The 21657-nt window shown below is 40.0% G+C and overlaps 3 protein-coding genes across 3 annotated transcripts; all 3 read left to right on the top strand.

Moving 5' to 3' along the window:
• The first annotated feature begins 10092 nt into the window (after nt 1–10092).
• LOC128014408 (histone H2B) lies at nt 10093–10872 on the top strand. Its single transcript, XM_052597992.1, has one exon. It carries the CDS (start codon nt 10109–10111, stop codon nt 10481–10483), a length of 375 nt encoding a protein of 124 aa, XP_052453952.1. The 5' UTR covers nt 10093–10108; the 3' UTR covers nt 10484–10872.
• A 347-nt stretch (nt 10873–11219) lies between these two features.
• On the top strand, nt 11220–12226 carry LOC128014405 (histone H2A-like). Its single transcript, XM_052597989.1, has one exon. It carries the CDS (start codon nt 11300–11302, stop codon nt 11684–11686), a length of 387 nt encoding a protein of 128 aa, XP_052453949.1. The 5' UTR covers nt 11220–11299; the 3' UTR covers nt 11687–12226.
• Nucleotides 12227–12537: 311 nt separating this feature from the next.
• On the top strand, nt 12538–13178 carry LOC128014389 (histone H3-like). The gene has a single exon (XM_052597971.1). The coding sequence runs from the start codon at nt 12578–12580 to the stop codon at nt 12986–12988; it is 411 nt and encodes a 136-aa protein (XP_052453931.1). The 5' UTR covers nt 12538–12577; the 3' UTR covers nt 12989–13178.
• Nucleotides 13179–21657: the final 8479 nt, after the last annotated feature.

The raw sequence follows: 21657 nt of genomic DNA, 5'->3' as shown, positions 1-21657 counted from the left end.
TTCTAGGACATTTTCAAAATAGAGTATTGTGTTCATACATTTCCCTATAATTTCAACAGCTATTCTACACTACTACAGCTAGTTAGGGTTAGGGTCAGGGTAACCCTAACCCTCTGTGGGAACATAGGCACGTTCCTCCCTGTAGAGACGTGCCATTGAACTTGTTACTAAGCTTACAAATCAGCATCCATACTTGAAGTTCTTCCAGTTTCCAGAGTAGGGTTAGTTTTAGGGTTATAAAAATGTAGCTTTACTATATACACTCACCTAAAGGATTATTAGGAACACCATACTAATACTGTGTTTGACCATCTTTCGCCTTCAAAACTGCCTTAATTCTACATGGCATTGATTTAACAAGGTGCTGAAAGCATTCTTTAGAAATGTTGGCCCATATTAATAGGAGAGCATCTTGCAGTTGATGGAGATTTGTGGGATGCACATCCAGGACACGAAGCTCCCGTTCCACCACATCCCAAAGATGCTCTATTGGGTTGAGATCTGGTGACTGTGGGGGGCATTTTAGTACAGTGAACTCATTGTCATGTTCAAGAAAAACAATTTGAAATGATTCGAGCTTTGTGACATGGTGCATTATCTTGCTGGAACTAGGATGGGTACATGGTGGTCATAAAGGGATGGACATCTATGCAACGCTCAAAATTGCTTAAATCACCTTTCTTTCCCATTCTGACATTCAGTTTGGAGATCAGGAGATTGTCTTGACCAGGATCACAACCCTAAATCAATGCATTGAAACAACTGCCATGTGATTGGTTGATCAGATAATTGCATTAATGAGAAATTGAACAGGTGTTCCTAATAATCCTTTAGGTGAGTGTACATCAACAATCTCCTACAGTTGAAACATACATTATACTATGTTTAAATGATCAAGATAAAAAAAATCACGAGGCTATCAGGTCATTGAGTATATTTGACTGTCATTGTAGTTGTAGAACAACCATCAGGGCCGTCTACAATGTACAATATTTACAGTTTTTTTTTCCAACTGCTTGCACACATTTTCAAAACTATTTCACCTTTTTTCAAAACTTTTCCAAAACTGCACACAACTACAATTCCCACAAGAGACACACCATTGAACTTCTTACAAGGTGTATAAATCAATCACCATTCTTGTAGTTCTTCTGGTTTCCTGACCAGCAATAGGATTATAAAAATGTGTGTTTACTATTCTATATTAAGAAACACATTATACAGATTAAACATACATTATGCTATATTTATATATGTTTATTTAACATTATGTATATTTAATTATGGCCGGCAAATGTTTGATTTACCACCTGATGAATGTAATAAACTGCCCCTTATAAATATGTCAGCATTAGGTGCAGTAAGTATGCAAACAATATCCTAATATTAAAGATTTCCAAAATGTGTGATATAGGCTACTCTCCAGATCAAGACCTTCACAATAAATATATATTTGTATTTTAATTAGAGACAAAAACTGTTCAATTCTAGAAGCTAAAATCATTTATTTTATTTGGATGAATTAGTCTGTTTATCAGATTTACCAATTGTTATAATTCGTGCTGGTCAAGAATAATAGATAAAATTGAACTGCAACCAAAACTTGGGGCCATTTTCAAATATTTGACTGGCTCCTCCCCTAACAAATGTAACCTCACTCCTAATTTTTTTTTATAAAACTTTAGAGCACTGATTAAACTATATATGTTAACCTAAATTTTAATAATAAAAAAAAAAAAATCCACATATAAATATGCTCAATGTAGCCTGTTTCTTTTGTCAGAAACCACTTCATCCTCATATTGTTTTGAATTAAATTTATGTATGGAAAAGTAAAAAACTAAAATGATCATTTTTTGCAAATGTTATTGTAGTGTATTTGTGATCTTTCACAAAAATGTAAGTGAAAATACGCCAAATGCTTATTTATTGCTTAATTACTCACTAGAGGCTTAAAGAGTGATCAAACAAATTTATTGACAAGGTATTTATTGACATAACAAATTGAAACTATAAAGTCTTTGGCAATTGGACCACATCAAGACATCATTCTTTTAAAATAAATGCATGATATGAAAAAGGGATATCCCCTACATGGAGCCGACACTGGTGGTGGTGAAGGGGTGGGTAGATGTTGAGATCTAGATGAATGTAGAGCTCTTCTCCTGATGACCACGGTGGAGGGACCTACTGTATGACACGATTGGCTCAAGAGGGTTGAGATGAAAATACATTTTGTTTAATACATAAAACACCCAGTCAGCTGATAAGTTTGAAGTAGAAGAGAGTGAGAGAGACAATGTAAAATATATGATATAATGTGTGAGTATAAAGAAGGTCAGTCTTATTTGTTGAAACTTCATATTTAAGCTTCATGTCAAACAAGCCATAAGGTTGTATTTCTTAACAGTGGACTGTGAGGTTAAGTGAACTTGAAAAGCACAGAAAACAGAACTGAATGAAATCAAATTACATGTCAACTGTAATAAAATAACAGTGCAATTTATAATCATGAAATATAAAAAGCATGATTTTGAATATCATCTGAAAAAGAAAATTGAGTTGGATTGAGTAAATTTCTAGTACATTCCCTTTTGAGATTAAACTCCAGGTCACAATCTTGGAGATGTTCCCCTTTTCACTACTACAGAAAGATGAGATATGACTTCAAATGCAGCATAGAAACAGTTTAATAAATAGGCTGAAACCAAAATGTTTAGAGTTCTAAACATACATTTTATTTATTTTCATTATTTTGGAGTGAATCCTTTGGCTGCCAGGAATGGGCCCACTGCTCACCACTAAAAACAGAAGGGATTTTTTTTCTGTTACTGGTTGGGGTTTCCAATAAACTTACAACATTACCGAACATGTCTTTTATAAGTATAAGTTTTATTTTCCATCTATGAAGGACCACCACCTTTATGCATGGAAAATAAAACTGTTATACTTATAAAAGACATGTTCGGTAATGATGTGTGCTTTTTTTTTTCACTTGTTTAAAAGGCTTGTTTAATCTAAAACAGAACAGATTAAAGGTGCATTCAACGATCCCAGTTGGCCTAACCTCTTGTTGATGTTTGAAATTATTATCAAACAAAACGGAGGCTAGCTAGACCCTCCCCTCCTCCTCATCAGCGCAATAACCCCCCAAATCATTATTGTCGGTGATTAGGTGGAACAGTCTGTTATGTTTCGTGATATGGGTTGATCTGTTTGTTGCTCAGTTTGTTTGACCTGCGTTTGTGGAGACTAGGCTATCTACAGAGATCGCGTTTCTTTACAGTGTGTTCAGGGGACAGGCAGCTAGCGGATACTGACGAGATGTTTGCGGTAGGTGAAACAAAATGTTTTGGCCTAAAAAATAAGTGAGATCGCTGAATGCACCTTTAATAATAAATAATTGTAGCAAAAAAAAAAAAAAAAGTTTAAGTAAATAAATAATGAATGCATTAATTCATAAAGCAGAAGAACAGAATAATACATACCATACTGGACAAGGCTCCCAGTCAACCAGCATTTCTGCTTTGCCCTAATGTAAGAAAATACAACAACAAAAAAATCCATTCTTAGCATAAGGCTATTATGTCTGGTTATAGGCATTGAGTTTCATTGATTTTCAGTAGACACTCCTTCATAAACTGTAATTCAAAAAGACAGAACACAAAAAGTATCTACCTAACAATTATGGTATGTATAATATGTATTTGACAACACACAAGGAAGTTTCTAAATCCTATATTACACTCTGCATACTGCCTAAACTCTGCAGTTCCTTTATGACTGTCTAACCTTTCTCACTCTTTCTCTTAATACACTCCTGATGGGGAAAACCTCTAGGCGAGTGTGGTAGGAGCAATCTGTGAACATCAAAAACACATTTCAAATATTTCTTAAATAGTTATGAACAAAATAAACACAACTATGAATACTTAAGTAGTGAACAGACAACAGGATGAACAGAACAGAACAGAACAGGATGACAAGTGATGTTTATCACTAATCAAAACATGTATCATGGAATCAAATTACTCTCGGTTCCAATGTGGTATGCTTGCTTGAATAACCATACTACTGCTAAGCCACAGCTCACAACTAAGAATACTCCACTGCTGCTACTACTAATTGGCAATGCATTTTGGTCAATTTTGACTAATTAAGCCTGTTGGATTTTATAGGTTGTCAATTGCACTAATCTCAATAATAGTAATCATTCCTATTCTATATCTATTATTAATAATCATGGGTGTGTGTGCTACGCTAGACTAGCTGGACTGGTCACGACATTTTAATATTGTTGCCCTGTTGTTGATTTGACTGCTTGTATTGTAAATATTGTATTTATTTGTAAGTCGCTTTGGATAAAAACGTTTGCTTAATAATTAATTAAATAAATAAAATTGTGACTACCGGTAATTGTCTGTTGTAGTAGTTAAAAAAAAAAATAAGCAATTGAAATAAATCAAATTAACAGGGGTTAAGTTGCAATGTTTAACAAAGTATTAATCATTGCATTTACATGCACTTACTCTTTTGTTGCCTTTTCCTTTCAGGCATATGCCTTGGTCCCCCTGTGGAATATAAGATTACAGTCCAGTCATATATCCACTCAGAAAAAAACAAAACACATTTACAATAATTAGACAAAATGAACTTTGTAATGTCTTTTCAATATAAATATGTGTCCCTGGTGTGTCTAGACACCCCTGAAATATGTGAAAAGACCATCCTCTTCAGTTAATGTGTGTGCAAACACGCTGTTTAATTTGGCTCCACATTTTACATAATGTGCAGGCTCATTAGAATAGTAATCATAGAAGGCTTTTAGAATACTTCATCTAAAATTACCTGTTTCAGACAGGGTCTGCATAAAGGACCAGTTTAAGATAAATAAAGAATTTTTTAAGGATCATGCAAAGCTACTCTAGTGGAGTTTCAGAATAAAAATATAGAACTGGAAATTAGCATAATAGGTCCCCTTTAAATTCTATTTAAGTAATTAATTTACTTATAAGAGAATCTGCTTGACTAATGAGCTATGGTAACAGTTATCAGAACCACTAATAATTAGCATAATAATAATAATAATTCATTACATTTATATAGTGCTTTTCTGGGTACTCAAAGCGCTTCACATATGGAAGGGGGAATCTCCTCAACCACCTCCAATGTGCAGCATCCACTTGGATGATGCGACGACAGCCATATTGCGCCAGAAAGCCCACCACACACACACACCAGCTTACTGGTGGAGAGGAGACAGAGTGTTGAAGCCAATCAGTATATGGGGATGATTAGGAGGACATGACGGACAGAGGCCAAGGGGCAAATTTGGCCAGGATGCCGGGGTTACTCCCCTACTCTTTTTCGAAGGACATCCTGGGATTTTTAATGAACACAGAGAGTCAGGACCTCGGTTTAACGTCTCATCCAAAGGACGAACAAACATTATTTACATACCTGACTTTTTCTTTTTGCGACTTGCGACTGTGTCCCTGGCTGACCCTGTGAAGACAGCTGTGGGTTTGGAGAAAGAAAATTACTCATATACCAAATAAATCTTTAACTGATTATTTTTAAATACTTGAAGATCACAACATTGTACAAGTGTGGCAGTACATGTATTAATAGGTGTAAAGTGCATGCATTCTTATTGCGATTTAATTAAGGTTGCTCCATTAACTCCTCGTGTTTCAATTTCTTGCTTATGTCCATCCTGTTTGTGATAATCCTAATTTGTTTCAACAAGCGCTGATCCTGCACTAACTTGTTCAGATTGACTTTTCTAGCAAATTATCGATCAAAAATGAGAACCCTGTGAGTTTTACTTTATCAATCAGCAAAAAAGTTATAGTATGGTGTGTTTGAGTTCATTTCCCCTACTTGACATCATCAATCCTGCATTGTGACTATTTCACATGCGCACATTGCAATGTTGATGCTGAAAAGAGCCCTAACCTGCATAAAGCTCTATGGGGGAAAAAGACTGGAAGCCAAGTAAAGTTAAGGTAACCCATGGGTCAAACACTTTTGGCCTTAATAAATATAAACTGTAACTCTTTAAATTTGTTCTAATTACCTTGCCCCTCTGTGTGGCTCGCCTGCTCCACCTGCCCCCCCGTGGGTTCAGCCTGCTCCACGTGCCCCCCCGTGGGTTCAGCCTGCTCCACGTGCCCCCCCGTGGGTTCAGCCTGCTCCACCTGCCCCCCCGTGGGTTCAGCCTGCTCCACGTGCCCCCCCGTGGGTTCAGCCTGCTCCACGTGCCCCCCCGTGGGTTCAGCCTGCTCCACGTGCCCCCCCGTGGGTTCAGCCTGCTCCACCTGCCCCCCCGTGGGTTCAGCCTGCTCCACCTGCCCCCCCGTGGGTTCAGCCTGCTCCACGTGCCCCCCCGTGGGTTCAGCCTGCTCCACGTGCCCCCCCGTGGGTTCAGCCTGCTCCACCTGCCCCCCCGTGGGTTCAGCCTGCTCCACGTGCCCCCCCGTGGGTTCAGCCTGCTCCACCTGCCCCCCCGTGGGTTCAGCCTGCTCCACGTGCCCCCCCGTGGGTTCAGCCTGCTCCACCTGCCCCCCCGTGGGTTCAGCCTGCTCCACCTGCCCCCCCGTGGGTTCAGCCTGCTCCACGTGCCCCCCCGTGGGTTCAGCCTGCTCCACCTGCCCCCCCGTGGGTTCAGCCTGCTCCACCTGCCCCCCCGTGGGTTCAGCCTGCTCCACGTGCCCCCCCGTGGGTTCAGCCTGCTCCACCTGCCCCCCCGTGGGTTCAGCCTGCTCCACGTGCCCCCCCGTGGGTTCAGCCTGCTCCACGTGCCCCCCCGTGGGTTCAGCCTGCTCCACGTGCCCCCCCGTGGGTTCAGCCTGCTCCACCTGCCCCCCCGTGGGTTCAGCCTGCTCCACGTGCCCCCCCGTGGGTTCAGCCTGCTCCACGTGCCCCCCCGTGGGTTCAGCCTGCTCCACCTGCCCCCCCGTGGGTTCAGCCTGCTCCACCTGCCCCCCCGTGGGTTCAGCCTGCTCCACGTGCCCCCCCGTGGGTTCAGCCTGCTCCACCTGCCCCCCCGTGGGTTCAGCCTGCTCCACCTGCCCCCCCGTGGGTTCAGCCTGCTCCACGTGCCCCCCCGTGGGTTCAGCCTGCTCCACGTGCCCCCCCGTGGGTTCAGCCTGCTCCACCTGCCCCCCCGTGGGTTCAGCCTGCTCCACCTGCCCCCCCGTGGGTTCAGCCTGCTCCACGTGCCCCCCCGTGGGTTCAGCCTGCTCCACCTGCCCCCCCGTGGGTTCAGCCTGCTCCACCTGCCCCCCCGTGGGTTCAGCCTGCTCCACCTGCCCCCCCGTGGGTTCAGCCTGCTCCACGTGCCCCCCCGTGGGTTCAGCCTGCTCCACCTGCCCCCCCGTGGGTTCAGCCTGCTCCACGTGCCCCCCCGTGGGTTCAGCCTGCTCCACGTGCCCCCCCGTGGGTTCAGCCTGCTCCACCTGCCCCCCCGTGGGTTCAGCCTGCTCCACGTGCCCCCCCGTGGGTTCAGCCTGCTCCACGTGCCCCCCCGTGGGTTCAGCCTGCTCCACCTGCCCCCCCGTGGGTTCAGCCTGCTCCACGTGCCCCCCCGTGGGTTCAGCCTGCTCCACGTGCCCCCCCGTGGGTTCAGCCTGCTCCACGTGCCCCCCCGTGGGTTCAGCCTGCTCCACGTGCCCCCCCGTGGGTTCAGCCTGCTCCACGTGCCCCCCCGTGGGCTCATGGGAAATGTAGTTAGGCTACTCTAAGATTTGACACATTAAACCCATGGAAACCCGGTATTTCTATAAAGAAACCAGCGATAGCCGTAACTCAAGCTCTGCAGTCGCATCCAGGAAAAATATATTTATTATATTTTGACTGTTAGGAGCACTGACGATGGTTTACAATGTTGAGTAACCTACAGATTATAAAGCAATAAAAGGATTAAAATCTCTTTAATAAATGTAGATTAATGTAGCCCTTAAAGTTTGCAAAATGAATATCAAATGAGAAAAAAAAAAAAAACAATAATGTACGTTACTCTCAAAAGAAAAACGAGGTGCATCAAATAGATTAGATTGAAAGACGTCCCCATGGACACGAATAAATATATTCATTTTTTTTGAGTGGCCTATCGAATATAAAGCAATACAAAAAGGCTTAAAATCTCCTGATTAAATGTTGGGTAGTGTAGCCCTTAAAGTTAGCAAAATTAATAACAATTGAGAAAAAAACAATACTGTGCTCTCGAAAGAAAAACGAGGTGCAGCCGCGAAAAAAAAACGTCCCATTGAAATACATTAGATTGAAGGTCGTTCTGAATGACACGAAAAAAAAGGGAAATTCGTGTCCATAAAGACGATTCAATAGATTAAATTTCGTGTCCTCAATGACGAACTGCCGTGAGACTGGGTTGGCCCGTGTGTGCGGTTAATTTCGGCGTGCAGTTTACTATTACTCTTGGAGATGCAAAGCTGGACAGCACTGCCGAAACAAATATGAAGAACAGATGCCGGGATTTCCTTCTGGAAGCAGCAAAGCAGGTGCAGAATAGGCTCCCAGCAAATATCAATACCTGGAAATCCAAGTCACCATTCAGCATGTCACCATGTGATTCTATCACAGAACAAACCACAGTTAGCCACAGTATCCATGCTGAAAATGTACACTGGTGATCTCGGGGCCCTGGATGCACAGTATCAGGCAATCAGCTTCCATGAGTTGAAAATAAAGGATGACTGTCGAGCAGAACAGTTCTGGGCCGAAGTTCTGAACTACAAGGACAGCAGTGGGGAACAGTGTTTTAAAGATCTGGCCCTGTTTGCGCTGTCTCTTCTTGCGATGCCTTTAAGCAATGCAGATGATGAAAGAGTTTTTTTTTTTTTCACAAATGAACCACCTAAAGTCTAAATTGCGGAACAGAATGGGGCAGAAAACACTCAGTAGCATACTGTACGTTCGCTACGGCCTAAGAAGACTCGGAATTTGTTGCAAGGACTTTGTCCCAAGCCAAGAAATGTTGCAGCTCTTTAGTGTTGGGATGTACAGAGGTGGAAAGGAGACCTCTGGGGAGATGATGGACAGTGCAGGGGAGGAGAGGGATGACCTTTTTTTTGTAAGGTAAATTTTTAATTTTTACAATGATTTTGTTATATATTAATTATCACAGGCTTTAACAAGTAGGCCTAGTCCTATACTATACTGACAGAAGAAACGTATGGTTAAATTTTATTTTATTAAGCTAAATATATGTTACAGCTCCCCTTAATGCTCTTGTCTTTCCCTTCTTGTCTTTTTGTCCTTTTCCTTCTCTCCAATCCTATTCATCCTCACAGGTGATCGGAGATGAGGAAAGTGGTTCTCTCCGCTTTGTTGCCGTTCCCTGATTTTTTTTTTTTTTTAATCCTTTTTTTCTTAAACAGTTTGTCCTTTTGTAATAAAGCAGTGGTTTCCGTTTAATATGTTGAAGGCTCATTTATTGTTAATAAATGATAATGCGGAAAATAAATAATCAAATGATATTGGGCTTGTTTTTGAAGCTCCAGTTGTGTATTTGTCTCGCGAGAGTTGGCAACTGTGATCTGGTTTAGTAATGCATATAGTAAACCCGCTAGAACAGTTTATAACAGCTGAGTTATGATATATATCAGTTTAATGACTGCATAAATATGTTAAATCCGTACACACATTATCTCACTGGTCACACTTGTAACCTAACATAATAAAAATATTTCAAAGGGTTACTGATAACAATTTGGATGTGTTAATATATGGGAACACATTTGTGATTAAACGAGTTAATATTAAATAAAAGCCGTTTTAATTTAATGTGTAAAACAATAAAAATAGCTTTATTTGTTTTTATCACAAACATCTTGGGCGGGAAAGTGAGACAAAGAACTGTGAGTGGGAGGAGATCTGAAGCAGTAAAATTTAGAAGCCTGTGATTGGCTGATGTGTCTGTCTAGCCCGCACATTTTTAACCAATGAAATATGTTTCTTTCAATCATTGTACGAAAAGACCCAATCAGGAAAAAGCAGCCAGCCCTCCTAAATTAGCATGAGCATTGTATAAATCCCCAGTCCATTATCTTAAACACTTTTGTTGTTCTACTCATCGTGAACTAACATGCCTGAACCAGCGAAGTCTGCTCCCAAGAAGGGCTCCAAAAAAGCGGTCACTAAGACCGCCGCGAAAGGAGGGAAGAAGCGCAGAAAGTCCAGGAAGGAGAGCTACGCTATCTACGTGTACAAAGTGCTGAAGCAGGTCCATCCTGACACCGGCATCTCTTCGAAGGCGATGGGGATCATGAACTCTTTCGTCAACGACATCTTCGAGCGCATCGCCGGTGAGTCGTCTCGTCTCGCTCACTACAACAAGCGCTCCACCATCACCTCGAGAGAGATCCAGACCGCCGTGCGTCTGCTGCTGCCCGGAGAGCTGGCCAAACACGCCGTGTCTGAGGGCACCAAGGCCGTCACCAAGTACACCAGCTCCAAGTAGATCTCCGATCCGACTCCGAAACACAAAGGCTCTTTTAAGAGCCACCCATCACATCACTTAAAGAGTTTGCATAATTTTAGTCTGTTTTTCTGAAACTGGAATGCTCCTATCTGGCGAATAAAACGTTATACATCGCAGTTCCAATCAAGATAGTAACGGTCTTTGAAACCATTGTTTTGACCTCAATCTAGGGTTTGTGTCTTATCTGTATGTCACTTTTTTTTTCGGTGTAACCCTTCGATTTTAATGCTTTTTTGGGGGGGCACATAAGAATATATACAATTTTATTATGGTATTCGCACAATGGAGTCTAAAATAAATGCACATTGTATTACACAATTCCGATTGATTGCGTCGTGATTACAATATAATGTTGAAGAAAGTTTCCAATAAAACACATTAATGAAAGGCGTGCAGTTCAATAAAGACTTGATTTGAAAGGAACCTCGAGAGCAACCGTTTTTATCAAAATTTTTGAACGTGTGATTTTATACCCGTTATTTTATCAGCTTTTGCACATAATAACGTGTTTTATTTTCAAATGTATATTCGTTTTCTGTGTATCATATATATATATATATATATATATATATATATATATTTTTTTTTTTTTTTTTTTTTTTTTTTACATTAAAAGGAAAGCGTGGCCGAGAGAGACGGGGCTTGGAGTTTTGAGGGGCTTTCAGTGATTGGTTTACAGCTGTGACAGATTCTGACCAATAGACGACGAGCACATCTCTTATAAAGCGATCGGCAAACCACGACTCCAACATTTCTGCGTAAATTCGCAGTGTATAGTTCAACAATATCTGAATAATGAGTGGCAGAGGTAAAACCGGTGGTAAGGCCAGGGCAAAGGCTAAGACTCGCTCCTCCAGAGCAGGACTGCAGTTCCCCGTCGGTCGTGTTCACAGACTTCTTCGCAAAGGGAACTACGGCGAGCGCGTCGGTGCCGGTGCTCCGGTGTATCTGGCCGCTGTGCTCGAGTATCTGACGGCTGAGATCCTGGAGTTGGCCGGAAACGCCGCTCGGGACAATAAGAAGACCCGTATCATCCCCCGTCACCTGCAGCTGGCGGTGCGTAACGACGAGGAGCTCAACAAACTCCTGGGCGGAGTGACCATCGCTCAGGGCGGCGTGCTGCCCAACATCCAGGCCGTGCTGCTGCCCAAGAAGACCGAGAAACCCGCCAAAACCAAATGAACACGAGAAAACACGACACTCATAAAGGCTCTTTTCAGAGCCACACACATCCTCTTTAAGAGCCGTTTGAAATATGATGGATTTCGACTACGAAAATTGTTTTTCATTATTTATATATATACATATATATACACACACACAGGCTATGAATAAACTACCCTTCCACTGCAAGTTAATGAGTTGCAACTATGGAGGGAGCCTGTGTATTGTGGCAACATCGGTTCCTTCAGAGAGAATCTTCTAAAAAACGGCAGATAACCACAGAAAAAATAAATATGATCAGTCCATCAAAGCTGAGGCATCAGATTATTGTTGAATGCCAATCTTCACTGAGGATATTAATACTAATAATATATATTAATAATTTGCTTGAGTTTGGTTCTAGTTCAGTGGATTTATTTGCGGTTTTGTTGTTAATTTGTGCAATAAAATGTTTGATTAAAATAATAAACAAAATAATGGTTTTGTAACAAAATACATGTACAAAATTAGGCAATTATATAGATTATCATAAAAACACTGCACATGAAAGGGTTTTCAACACACAAACTATTAATTTTTGCAAAGTTATGGTAAAACAAAGCCCTACAAAAATTCTAAATTAAGAGCCATTCAGGAGTCGAAAGAGCCGGTTCTTTGGGAGCTGAGCCATCACTAGTAACAAAAATGGGACAATGAAATGAGAAATTTTGAGCGGGAAACGCAGACTGCAGCTGTCTGTTCGAAAAAAGGAAACGCACAGTCATTGGCCGCCTCGCGCTGTGACGTAAACACAATAGCCAATCCAATGCCGCCGGTGACGCACCGCCCAATGCTGCAGGAGATATTAAAAATCCCCTGCAAAAGCACCTAATCATTCTAGAAGAAAACAAGACAGGAAACTCGAGAAAAATGGCAAGAACCAAGCAAACCGCCCGTAAATCCACCGGAGGTAAAGCCCCGAGGAAGCAGCTCGCCACCAAAGCCGCCCGTAAGAGCGCTCCAGCCACCGGCGGCGTCAAGAAGCCTCACCGCTACAGGCCCGGCACCGTGGCTCTGCGAGAGATCCGTCGCTACCAGAAGTCCACCGAGCTGCTGATCCGCAAGCTTCCCTTCCAGCGTCTGGTGCGAGAGATCGCTCAGGACTTCAAGACGGACTTGCGCTTCCAGAGCTCCGCCGTCATGGCCCTGCAGGAGTCCAGCGAGGCTTATCTGGTCGGTCTGTTCGAGGACACCAACCTGTGCGCCATCCACGCCAAGAGAGTCACCATCATGCCCAAAGACATCCAGCTGGCCCGCCGCATCCGTGGAGAGCGCGCCTAAACGCCTGACTTCACAAGTCTTGAAACCCTACAAGGCTCTTTTAAGAGCCACTTCAATTTGTCTAACAAAAAGCAATTACCTGGATTTCTGTAAAACATGCTGTGTGTACATACATTGTCAAGTTTTCTTAATTATATTTTCTAGTTTAACATTTTCAACATTAATAATCTCATCTAATATATCAATACGTGTCTTATTTACTAGATGACCTTCTATAGTCATTTTATAGGAATTGCTCCGTTTGATCTTTCCTGAGGGAAGCAACTGACTCACATTAGATCTCTCACAATAACACTACAGCGAAGACACATCAGAGGAGCAGGAACCTATATATATATATATATATATATATATATATATATATATATATATATATATGTGAATAAAAGAGTTATGAACAGAATCAGGTCCTTCTAAATTAGCAACACAATTATTTTATTGACTAAATTAAGGATTAAAATTAAACCAATTTACTGGCTAATTAGAAGAAAATATATCTGGGAGACCTCTGCAGAAGAGTATTTGCTCAAATTCATGACATCAGAATCATAATGTATACTTTATTTGCCATTTTTTTCAACAACTCTAACTACTTACAACAAAATGAAAGAAAACAAACATAAGTGAAATTGAGATAAAAATGTAATTTACATCTAGATGGAGTAACACACATACATAATATATATGTAAAGAAAAAAAAAAAGTCAGCTTTACGCAAAAAAAAGGTGGGGACATGTCCCACCCACAAATTACGCCTATGGGTGTAAATATGAGACAATCTTAAACGGGTGTTTTGGCCCATATCTTGAATTTTAGGGACATTTTCTAGGCTTCATCACGCAGTAAGTTGTTACCCTGCCTCATATTAGTCATCAATCGACTGCATGAAATGGCAGATGATAATTTTAAAGCATTTTTATTTTTCTCCATATTTAATTAATCTAAAGAACGCATTAAATTACCAGCCCTAAGACTGCCTAGTGTGAGTACACCCTAATTATTCTCCACACATCCCGCACACACACACACACACACACACACGGAGCCCCTTAAGGGTCACTGTGGTGGGAAAAGAAATCAGAGTGAGGGAAAAAAAATTGGGGTGGGAGGAAAACATTTATTTATTTATTTATTTATTTTTTGCGTTCCCTAAAGAAACTTTTGCATTCTCTCGCAAAGATATGTGCATTCTCTCGAAAAACTTTTGCGTTCTCACACAAAACCAGCTGAGTTCAGACAAACACTTCCTGTTTACTTTACAGCTTGTAGTGGTTTATACAGCGTTCATAGAGTTTTGTTTTCAACTTGGAGAAATAGTCAGTGCATGCTTATTAAGTATAGTAGACATGGTAAAACGCTAAATGTTAAACACTGTGTGATGAGAGCCGAGGGAACTGAGCGAGGCCGGTGGAGCACCTGCGCCATTCACCTGTATCGAGTCCCGCAGGAACTTCGGAGGAGGGACTGATGACAGTGGTCCAGACTTATTTTGGGTTTTGGTTCTATTTGTGTGCGACAGTAGTCCATGAGAAGGGGCTGTCGTGCTCTTTTAGGTATATTGAATTATTAAAGTTTTGTTTGAATGTTCCTGCCTCCTCCTTCCCGTGACTAAGAACGTTTGTTACACAATTAGCCTCTTTCACACAGTAATACCAGTAAATTGCCGTAAAATTACCGGAACGACTTTACCGGTAAATTAAAAAAGGCACTGTTCACACACAGTCAAAGACATTCCGTCTTTTTTTTAGAAAAGCACCATTCACAGATCCTTTCCAAAATACCGGTAAATTCTGTGACGTCATTAACCTCTAAACAGCTGCACTTGTGTTTTTAAACATGGAGGGTAATACATAATTGTTGTTTCAAACTGTATTCATGCAACTGCTTTTGTTTCGGAGACATCGTAATAGATGTGACTACGAACGTTTGTTACACATTGGGTGACTTAAATTCAATACAAATCCAAATGTTTCCACATTCGCAATGTATTTGAAGCTAAACCACTGGAGTGGGCCGGGGCTCACGCTATACAGTACAGACATAATACAGATTAATTAGATTTATTGTGTAACATTATATCTGTGTTGGTGAAGATTCAATAATATAAAAGATTATAATAAAAATGTTAAAAAGTGAGCACTGTTACGTTCTCACTTCACTCTGGAACCTATACAAGAATGCAATATTCCCTGAATATCCAAAATATTGCATAGCCTATGTGTCATTGATTTTATATAGGCCTGACAGTTCAACAAAAAAGAAGCCTAAATTTAAACACAATATAGTCCATATTGTATTTTACAACAAAATAATTGTTCCAATGAAATCCGCAACAGAATGAGCGTCTCAAAGGAATAGCAGTGTTTCCTCATAAAACATAACATATACAGTTAATTAGGCTAGAAAAAACGGTGCCTCTATAACAGTAAAAATGCATCTATAAATCAATTTAAGGGGGCAAATATTGTCCCTTAACGGAAAAAGTCTGACTGCAGTCGACGTGGGGGCTAATAATGTTACACTGTTAGGAATTGATGTAATTTTTACAACAAATTTTACAACAACGCACTGTATTCATGTTTTTGTTATAAATGCAAATGCAGGATGGGAAATTAACGGACAGTCCTGTAATATTATTGTAACTACACCGTAGAAGCATTTTTATTTTATTTTTACAGCCACCGCATAGCATTGTGGGATCGCTGCTGTTTGAATTTTGAAATTATGTGGCCAACGGACGGTACCAGAAGTATTGTACCATTTTTGGAAGGAGGAACATGTCTCAGGTATGTAAAATAAAATCTGTTTTATAAGTCTTTATATATATTAATCCTGGTGATCTGAGTGAGTGCTGATTGTTTCGTTTGGTTTATTTCAGTGGAATACAATGAAGTTAGTTAAAATCGCGTCTTAATACTCTATCCAAATATCCACCGCAGGAACTTTACCCAGAAACTATGGACTTTGGGCTGGTACTCGGTGTGCTTCCACCGCAGTTACCATAATCTAAAAGTTATGGGTAAAAAAATGCCCCTCAAAAAGCCCTGCTCGCGAGGTACTTGTTCAAAGGTCCTGAACTTTCGGGAGTGGCAATACATCATTGTAATTTCAACCACCATTTCTTTTGATAATTTGAAAAATATTACTGTCATCGTATCATGAAAGGTATAGTGTTTTAACTATTTCAGGCGAGAATGTAGTTGTTTAAAACTCAAATATGCGGTTTGTTTATTGGGTTGGCGCTGTCAAAGTGACGCCAAAATGAATGGGAGTCAATGGAATGCTAACAGCAGGTCGGGGTCCGCCCAAGGGTGCTTCAAAAACTATTAAACCCTGCCCCCCTGGTGGAAATCTTTATTACACGCAATCCAATGGGTCTTAAATGACTTTGTTTTTCTGCCTCTATAAAAGTGTATATATAATGCTGCCTTGTTTCTCTAAAGTTGCTCTTTTTATTGTTTTAAATCTAGCCAAAACCCATGTGTTCTGTGTGAAACACAGTTGGCTTTAATTAGTATACATTTATTCTGAAATGACTGCATTTCCGTGTCAATCCATGTTCATTTTTACTGCGAACAATGCTGTGTTACTTTAATTCAGCGCATGCAGCACAGCAAATAGACTCAGTACGTAAACGATCGCTGCACTGCTGCAGACGCACTGCTCCTGGAACGCATTGACGGACCGCAGCCGCGTGCAGTGTGAACGCTGGAATCCGTTATCGTGTGCGTAAAAAAATTATATGCAACGCATACGCACTGCAGATGGAATATTTGTGAAACGGCATGAGCGGGTACAGCTGTAGACACACCGCAGGATCTGATGCACAAGGGCTGCTAGATGGAACATACATATATGGAACATGCTTTAAGCCCTGTTAATAATTGTTACATGGATATATGTCAAAGAAGAAAGGAAAGACTGTAATTGAACATAAGCCTATTGCATCCATAAAATGCCTAGTCTAAATTAGGAAAAACCATACCATGACTCTGTCTCCCACCTGATAAAATTGGTACTTTTGCCCATCCTGCCAATTCTGCCACTCATGCGTGTAGTGCAGCTTTCTAGTGCTCTTTTAGTTATCATATTGTGTATGCACTTCAGGAGAGTCAGGAGAGTGCAGACAAATGGCTGATGTCTTTGGAAGGGACAACTGTGATGGGGCCCCACAACAGCCTTCTGAATGGAGTGGCAGCGACCTTCGCTGTCTACGTGTTTAACTAACAGTATCCTAAAGAGGCCTCAAGCACTAAGGGTATGTTTAAACTGTTTGCACACTTATATAAAAAAAAAAAAAAAGATCATTCTCATATGGAATATCCGATGAATCACTTTCTTTTTGTTCAGTATTGTTAGACTCTATGATATACTCTATGCATGTATGTCGAAAGACAGGTTTCCATCCAATTCCTTTGCCAAATTTCTACGAATGCGCTTAAAAGATGCAAAGAAACCCCATAACTGGAGAGCATTTCCATCAGATCTGTTATGTAAATTAGAAATGGACAGGAGAGTAGGCATGAAACGCTGTGGGATCACAACTTAAGGGGCAAATTAAAACAGCTGATAGAGTTGCAACAAATGTGCTTTTATGTTGCATTTATTAGCGAGTCAATCCACATAAGTTTCATTCACATTAGAATATTTTATGTGAATTTGAACCGTTTCCATTCAGGATTTTTTTTTGTTTTCAAATGGTTAAAATGTGCAATAAAAAGCTGGATTTGTGTTGTCAGGATACCAATATTATTTTTTCGATACCAATACCTAGTCAAGAATTGCGATTTCGATACTTTTCTGATACTTTTCCTGAAAAGGAAAAATACACTCTCAAATATCATTGCTGTGCGGTTAGGGTTAGAGTAATACATTTATCTTGATTCTGAACTTTGAATAAAAATATGAACAGCGATTATATTAAACAATGTTTCTGAACCTAGAAGATTAAATGTCAAAAGATAAATAATATACATTTAAAGCAATGGCATTAAAGTAAAAAAATAAATAAATAAATGTAGCATCAATATCTCAGATATTGTAACTTATTCTGTCAGTTGTGCAACCTTTTCTTTCGTCGGAGAAAACTCAGCCAGTGAGCTTTACTGACCCAGCCGGCATTTCAACGTTGATTCAACGTTGAAACAACGTCAGGTACCATGGTTGAATCAACGTTGAAAAACCTTTGCAAATTGGATCAACGTTGAAATCACGACGTGGATTCACCGTTGAAATCGCGACGCTGTTTCACCGTCTTACACTCTCAGAAAAAAAAAGTACAAAACGGTACCTTTAAGGAACAAAAGCTTGTCACTGGGGTGGTACCCTCAAGGGTACATTATTGTACCTTGAGTCAAAGGAGCAAATTTGTACCTTACTTTTTTTGTACCTTCTAAGGGCCAATACTGTACCTTTGAGGATCAATAATGTACCTTAGACAAAGGTACAATAAAGTACCTCTGGAAAAAGGTACAATTTTGTCCCATTAAGGTACCACCCCAGTGACAAAGCCATTTTGTACCTTTAGGTGGCAAAAAAGTTCCTTTTTATTCCCTAAGGAGTGAAAGAAAATGAAGGCAAACAACAACTAACTGCATTTTAAGACATTTATTTTAGTCCTTAAATGGAAAACAGTTTAATTCACAGATTCAATAATAATTCATCTCACAACCATACAATGTAACAACCCAAAATAAAATGTAACAATGTTTAGGATGTCATGTCTGATATAAAAACATTAAAAATAATTAATTACATTTTTTTAAGAAGCATTTCACTGACAAACTGACAACTTACTGCCACTCCAAAAACAAAATGAACAGCGATATCAGAGAATAAATACAATGGAACCATTTATATTTTCCTTCTTTCAATTTCATGAACATCACTAATAAGAACAGCAATATAGTGCAGAAAAACATGAGTTTTTTATCAAAGACCAAGCAAAACACTTTAGCACACCACACCAAAGTAAAGAGAGTAACATAACGGATAAACTAAATGACACTTGATGTGTTCTGGATTAAAAAACACAAGCTTTGAGCTCATCCACAACCCTCTACAGCCCTCCCAACACAGCTTAACATAAATGCCCCATACTAACAAACAGTTTATCATCGACACAGTATGTATCTGCTGTAGCCTTCTCTGAATGTAACGGGACAGGCTCGAGGGTTAGTGTCACGTTTTCTTTCCACTGCTGAACAAATCGGTTGAATTTGGCTTGCTTCTTAAACGACCCTTCAAAGAGGCATGAAATCATCCTCTCAGTCAATCCATAGTCCACTGCTTCTCCATCAACATCATTATCTAGACAAAAGAGAAAAGAAAAAAAGCAATGTTAACCACCACTTTGGTAACAACATACAACAATTTAAAAAGGCAGACTGTAACGTTTGTGTAAGTCAATGGGGAAAAAGTTCGAGTCTAGTTCGCGCGAATGACGCGAATTGGTGCTTTTTGTGCATTTAAGCGTTTGAGGCGAATTCGCGTCTGCCGCCCGAGTTGAAAAATTTGAACTTGGGCGTCAATTCGCGCCGCGTTAACCAATCAGGAGCCTGCTAGGAGTCACTCATTCAACATGGAGAAACAACTGATGCTGTCAGTGAGCAGTCAACCAGAGCTTCATGACAAAAGTTCATATTTCAGGAATAAAAAGGACCTAACGATATATATATATATATATATATATATATATATATATATATATATATATATATATATATATATATACACATATTAATAGATTAATTGAATAAAGGACAAAGATAAGAAACGTTCGCTTTTCCCCAAACGAATTACATTTTATCTTGAACCACTAGAGACATCAGAGCCAGCGGCAAATGTCAGAAGGTCTATCCGAGCTGAGGCTGCTCTCGGCGGATACATGATGATGGAGCTCCCGCTGATCATCTGGAGCTCATGTCTCCGAGATCGGCGAAACACATTTTTTAAATAGACGCTGTCTTTATAAATAAACCGCATATTTAAAGACTAAATCATACTTTCAAACAGTCACTGGCTATCGATAGTCACATTCCGCCCAAATGGCTTTGCTTTAGCTTTAAAATATTCCAGAACAAGAGACTGTTGGGCGGCAAAAAGTTTTTTTTTTTTTTTAATCGTTCTCCTCTGACGCAGTCCAGCTAGCTCACATAAGTCAGAACAAAAGATTTTTCGGCGCAAAAACGCTTCTCATCCAACTCTGACGCAGTAGTTTTACAGCTAAGCTATAATGATGTGGAAAAAACGTTTTTCCCGCCCATTAGTCTTTTGTTCTGAAATATTTTAATATTTCACGTTAACGTTAACTTTTCGGCTGCAGAGTTGGATGAGAAGCGTTTTTGCCGCCGAGAAGTTAACGTTAGCTCGATGGTGAACTGTAGCCAAGATAGTACTGCTACTTATAATAATAATATTTATTTATGCTATTGTTATATAATAATATTTTAACTAACGTTAACTAGTTAACGTTAATAATGGCAATCGTCAACGTGAGTCTAGCCAGCTAATGTTGACAGAGTATGAACTTGGCTAGCACTAACATTAACAGTAAAAGTTAACTTCCAACTTTGAATTAACACCACAAACACTGATTAAAAATTCAAATACTTTACCTTTGAATTTACTTTTCTCCTCTTCAGTGACTTCTATCCCCAAAGTAAATAACTCCGTGATTAAATCTTCCGTTGATAAATGTCGAAGGGCCATCCTCCCACCTTTGATCGACACTGACAGAGACTGACAGTTGGATCACTGTCGATTCACTCATGTATCCTTCCGCGCTGCAATATTTATGCTTCCGCCGAGTCAAACTCTGGTTAGCCTGTAGCTAGATCCTTTCAATAGAACACAACTTAAAGCGTTAACAATTATTTGTCTGTTTTATTCTAATATAAATAGGGTAAATGGTTTGAAAATCAAATTCTTCAATACTGTTTGTGAATATAAATGATTACATAATCCTCATTAACATGATTAAAAATGATTCAAAGGGACATTTCACAAAAAAAAAAAAAAAAAAAAAAAACATTCTGATTTATTTTGCCCATATCTCAAAACTTCACAGTTAATTTAGTTTGACATTATTGAGTTTGATAGTATAGGTTAACTTGTGTTTCTATATTGAGAAATGACATTTTCAGCATCCACTAATTCCTGCCATTTTATATTTAAACATTAAGGTACAAATATGTAAGGGACAAATATGTACCTTACACCTCGAAAAGCTCACAATGTACAATGGAAGGTGCATAATTGTACCTTAAAGGTGCACAATTGTACCTTAAAGATACATTTTTGTACTTTTAAGGGTACATATGCAAAGTTTGTACCTTAGGGAACAAAAATGGACCTGTATTGTACCTCTTTTTCTAACAGTGTACCTGCATTATGGGTGAATTAGGGTCGTGCTGCAGACCTGGGAGGAAAGCTGACTGAGGTGTTGATTTTGAAAAGTTAATCAGCGTTGATAACACGACGTTGTTTCCCCGTCGTACCTTGCACCGTGTATAAATACACCTAGATCCTAGTTGGCATTTAGATCAACAATGTACATGCAAGGCTAAAAATCTAATGACTGGGAGCAATGGCTTTACAAACAACTTCAATAAACTACCACATGCTCAAAATTGTCAAACAGCAGTTAAATTTTGGAAACATACTGTATA

The sequence above is a fragment of the Carassius gibelio genome, chromosome B25, assembly GCF_023724105.1.
Source record: "Carassius gibelio isolate Cgi1373 ecotype wild population from Czech Republic chromosome B25, carGib1.2-hapl.c, whole genome shotgun sequence".
In the NCBI taxonomy this organism is placed as follows: Eukaryota; Metazoa; Chordata; class Actinopteri; order Cypriniformes; family Cyprinidae; genus Carassius; species Carassius gibelio.
Note: the sequence above shows the minus strand (reverse complement) of the source record. Positions and strands in the feature narration are given on the sequence as shown.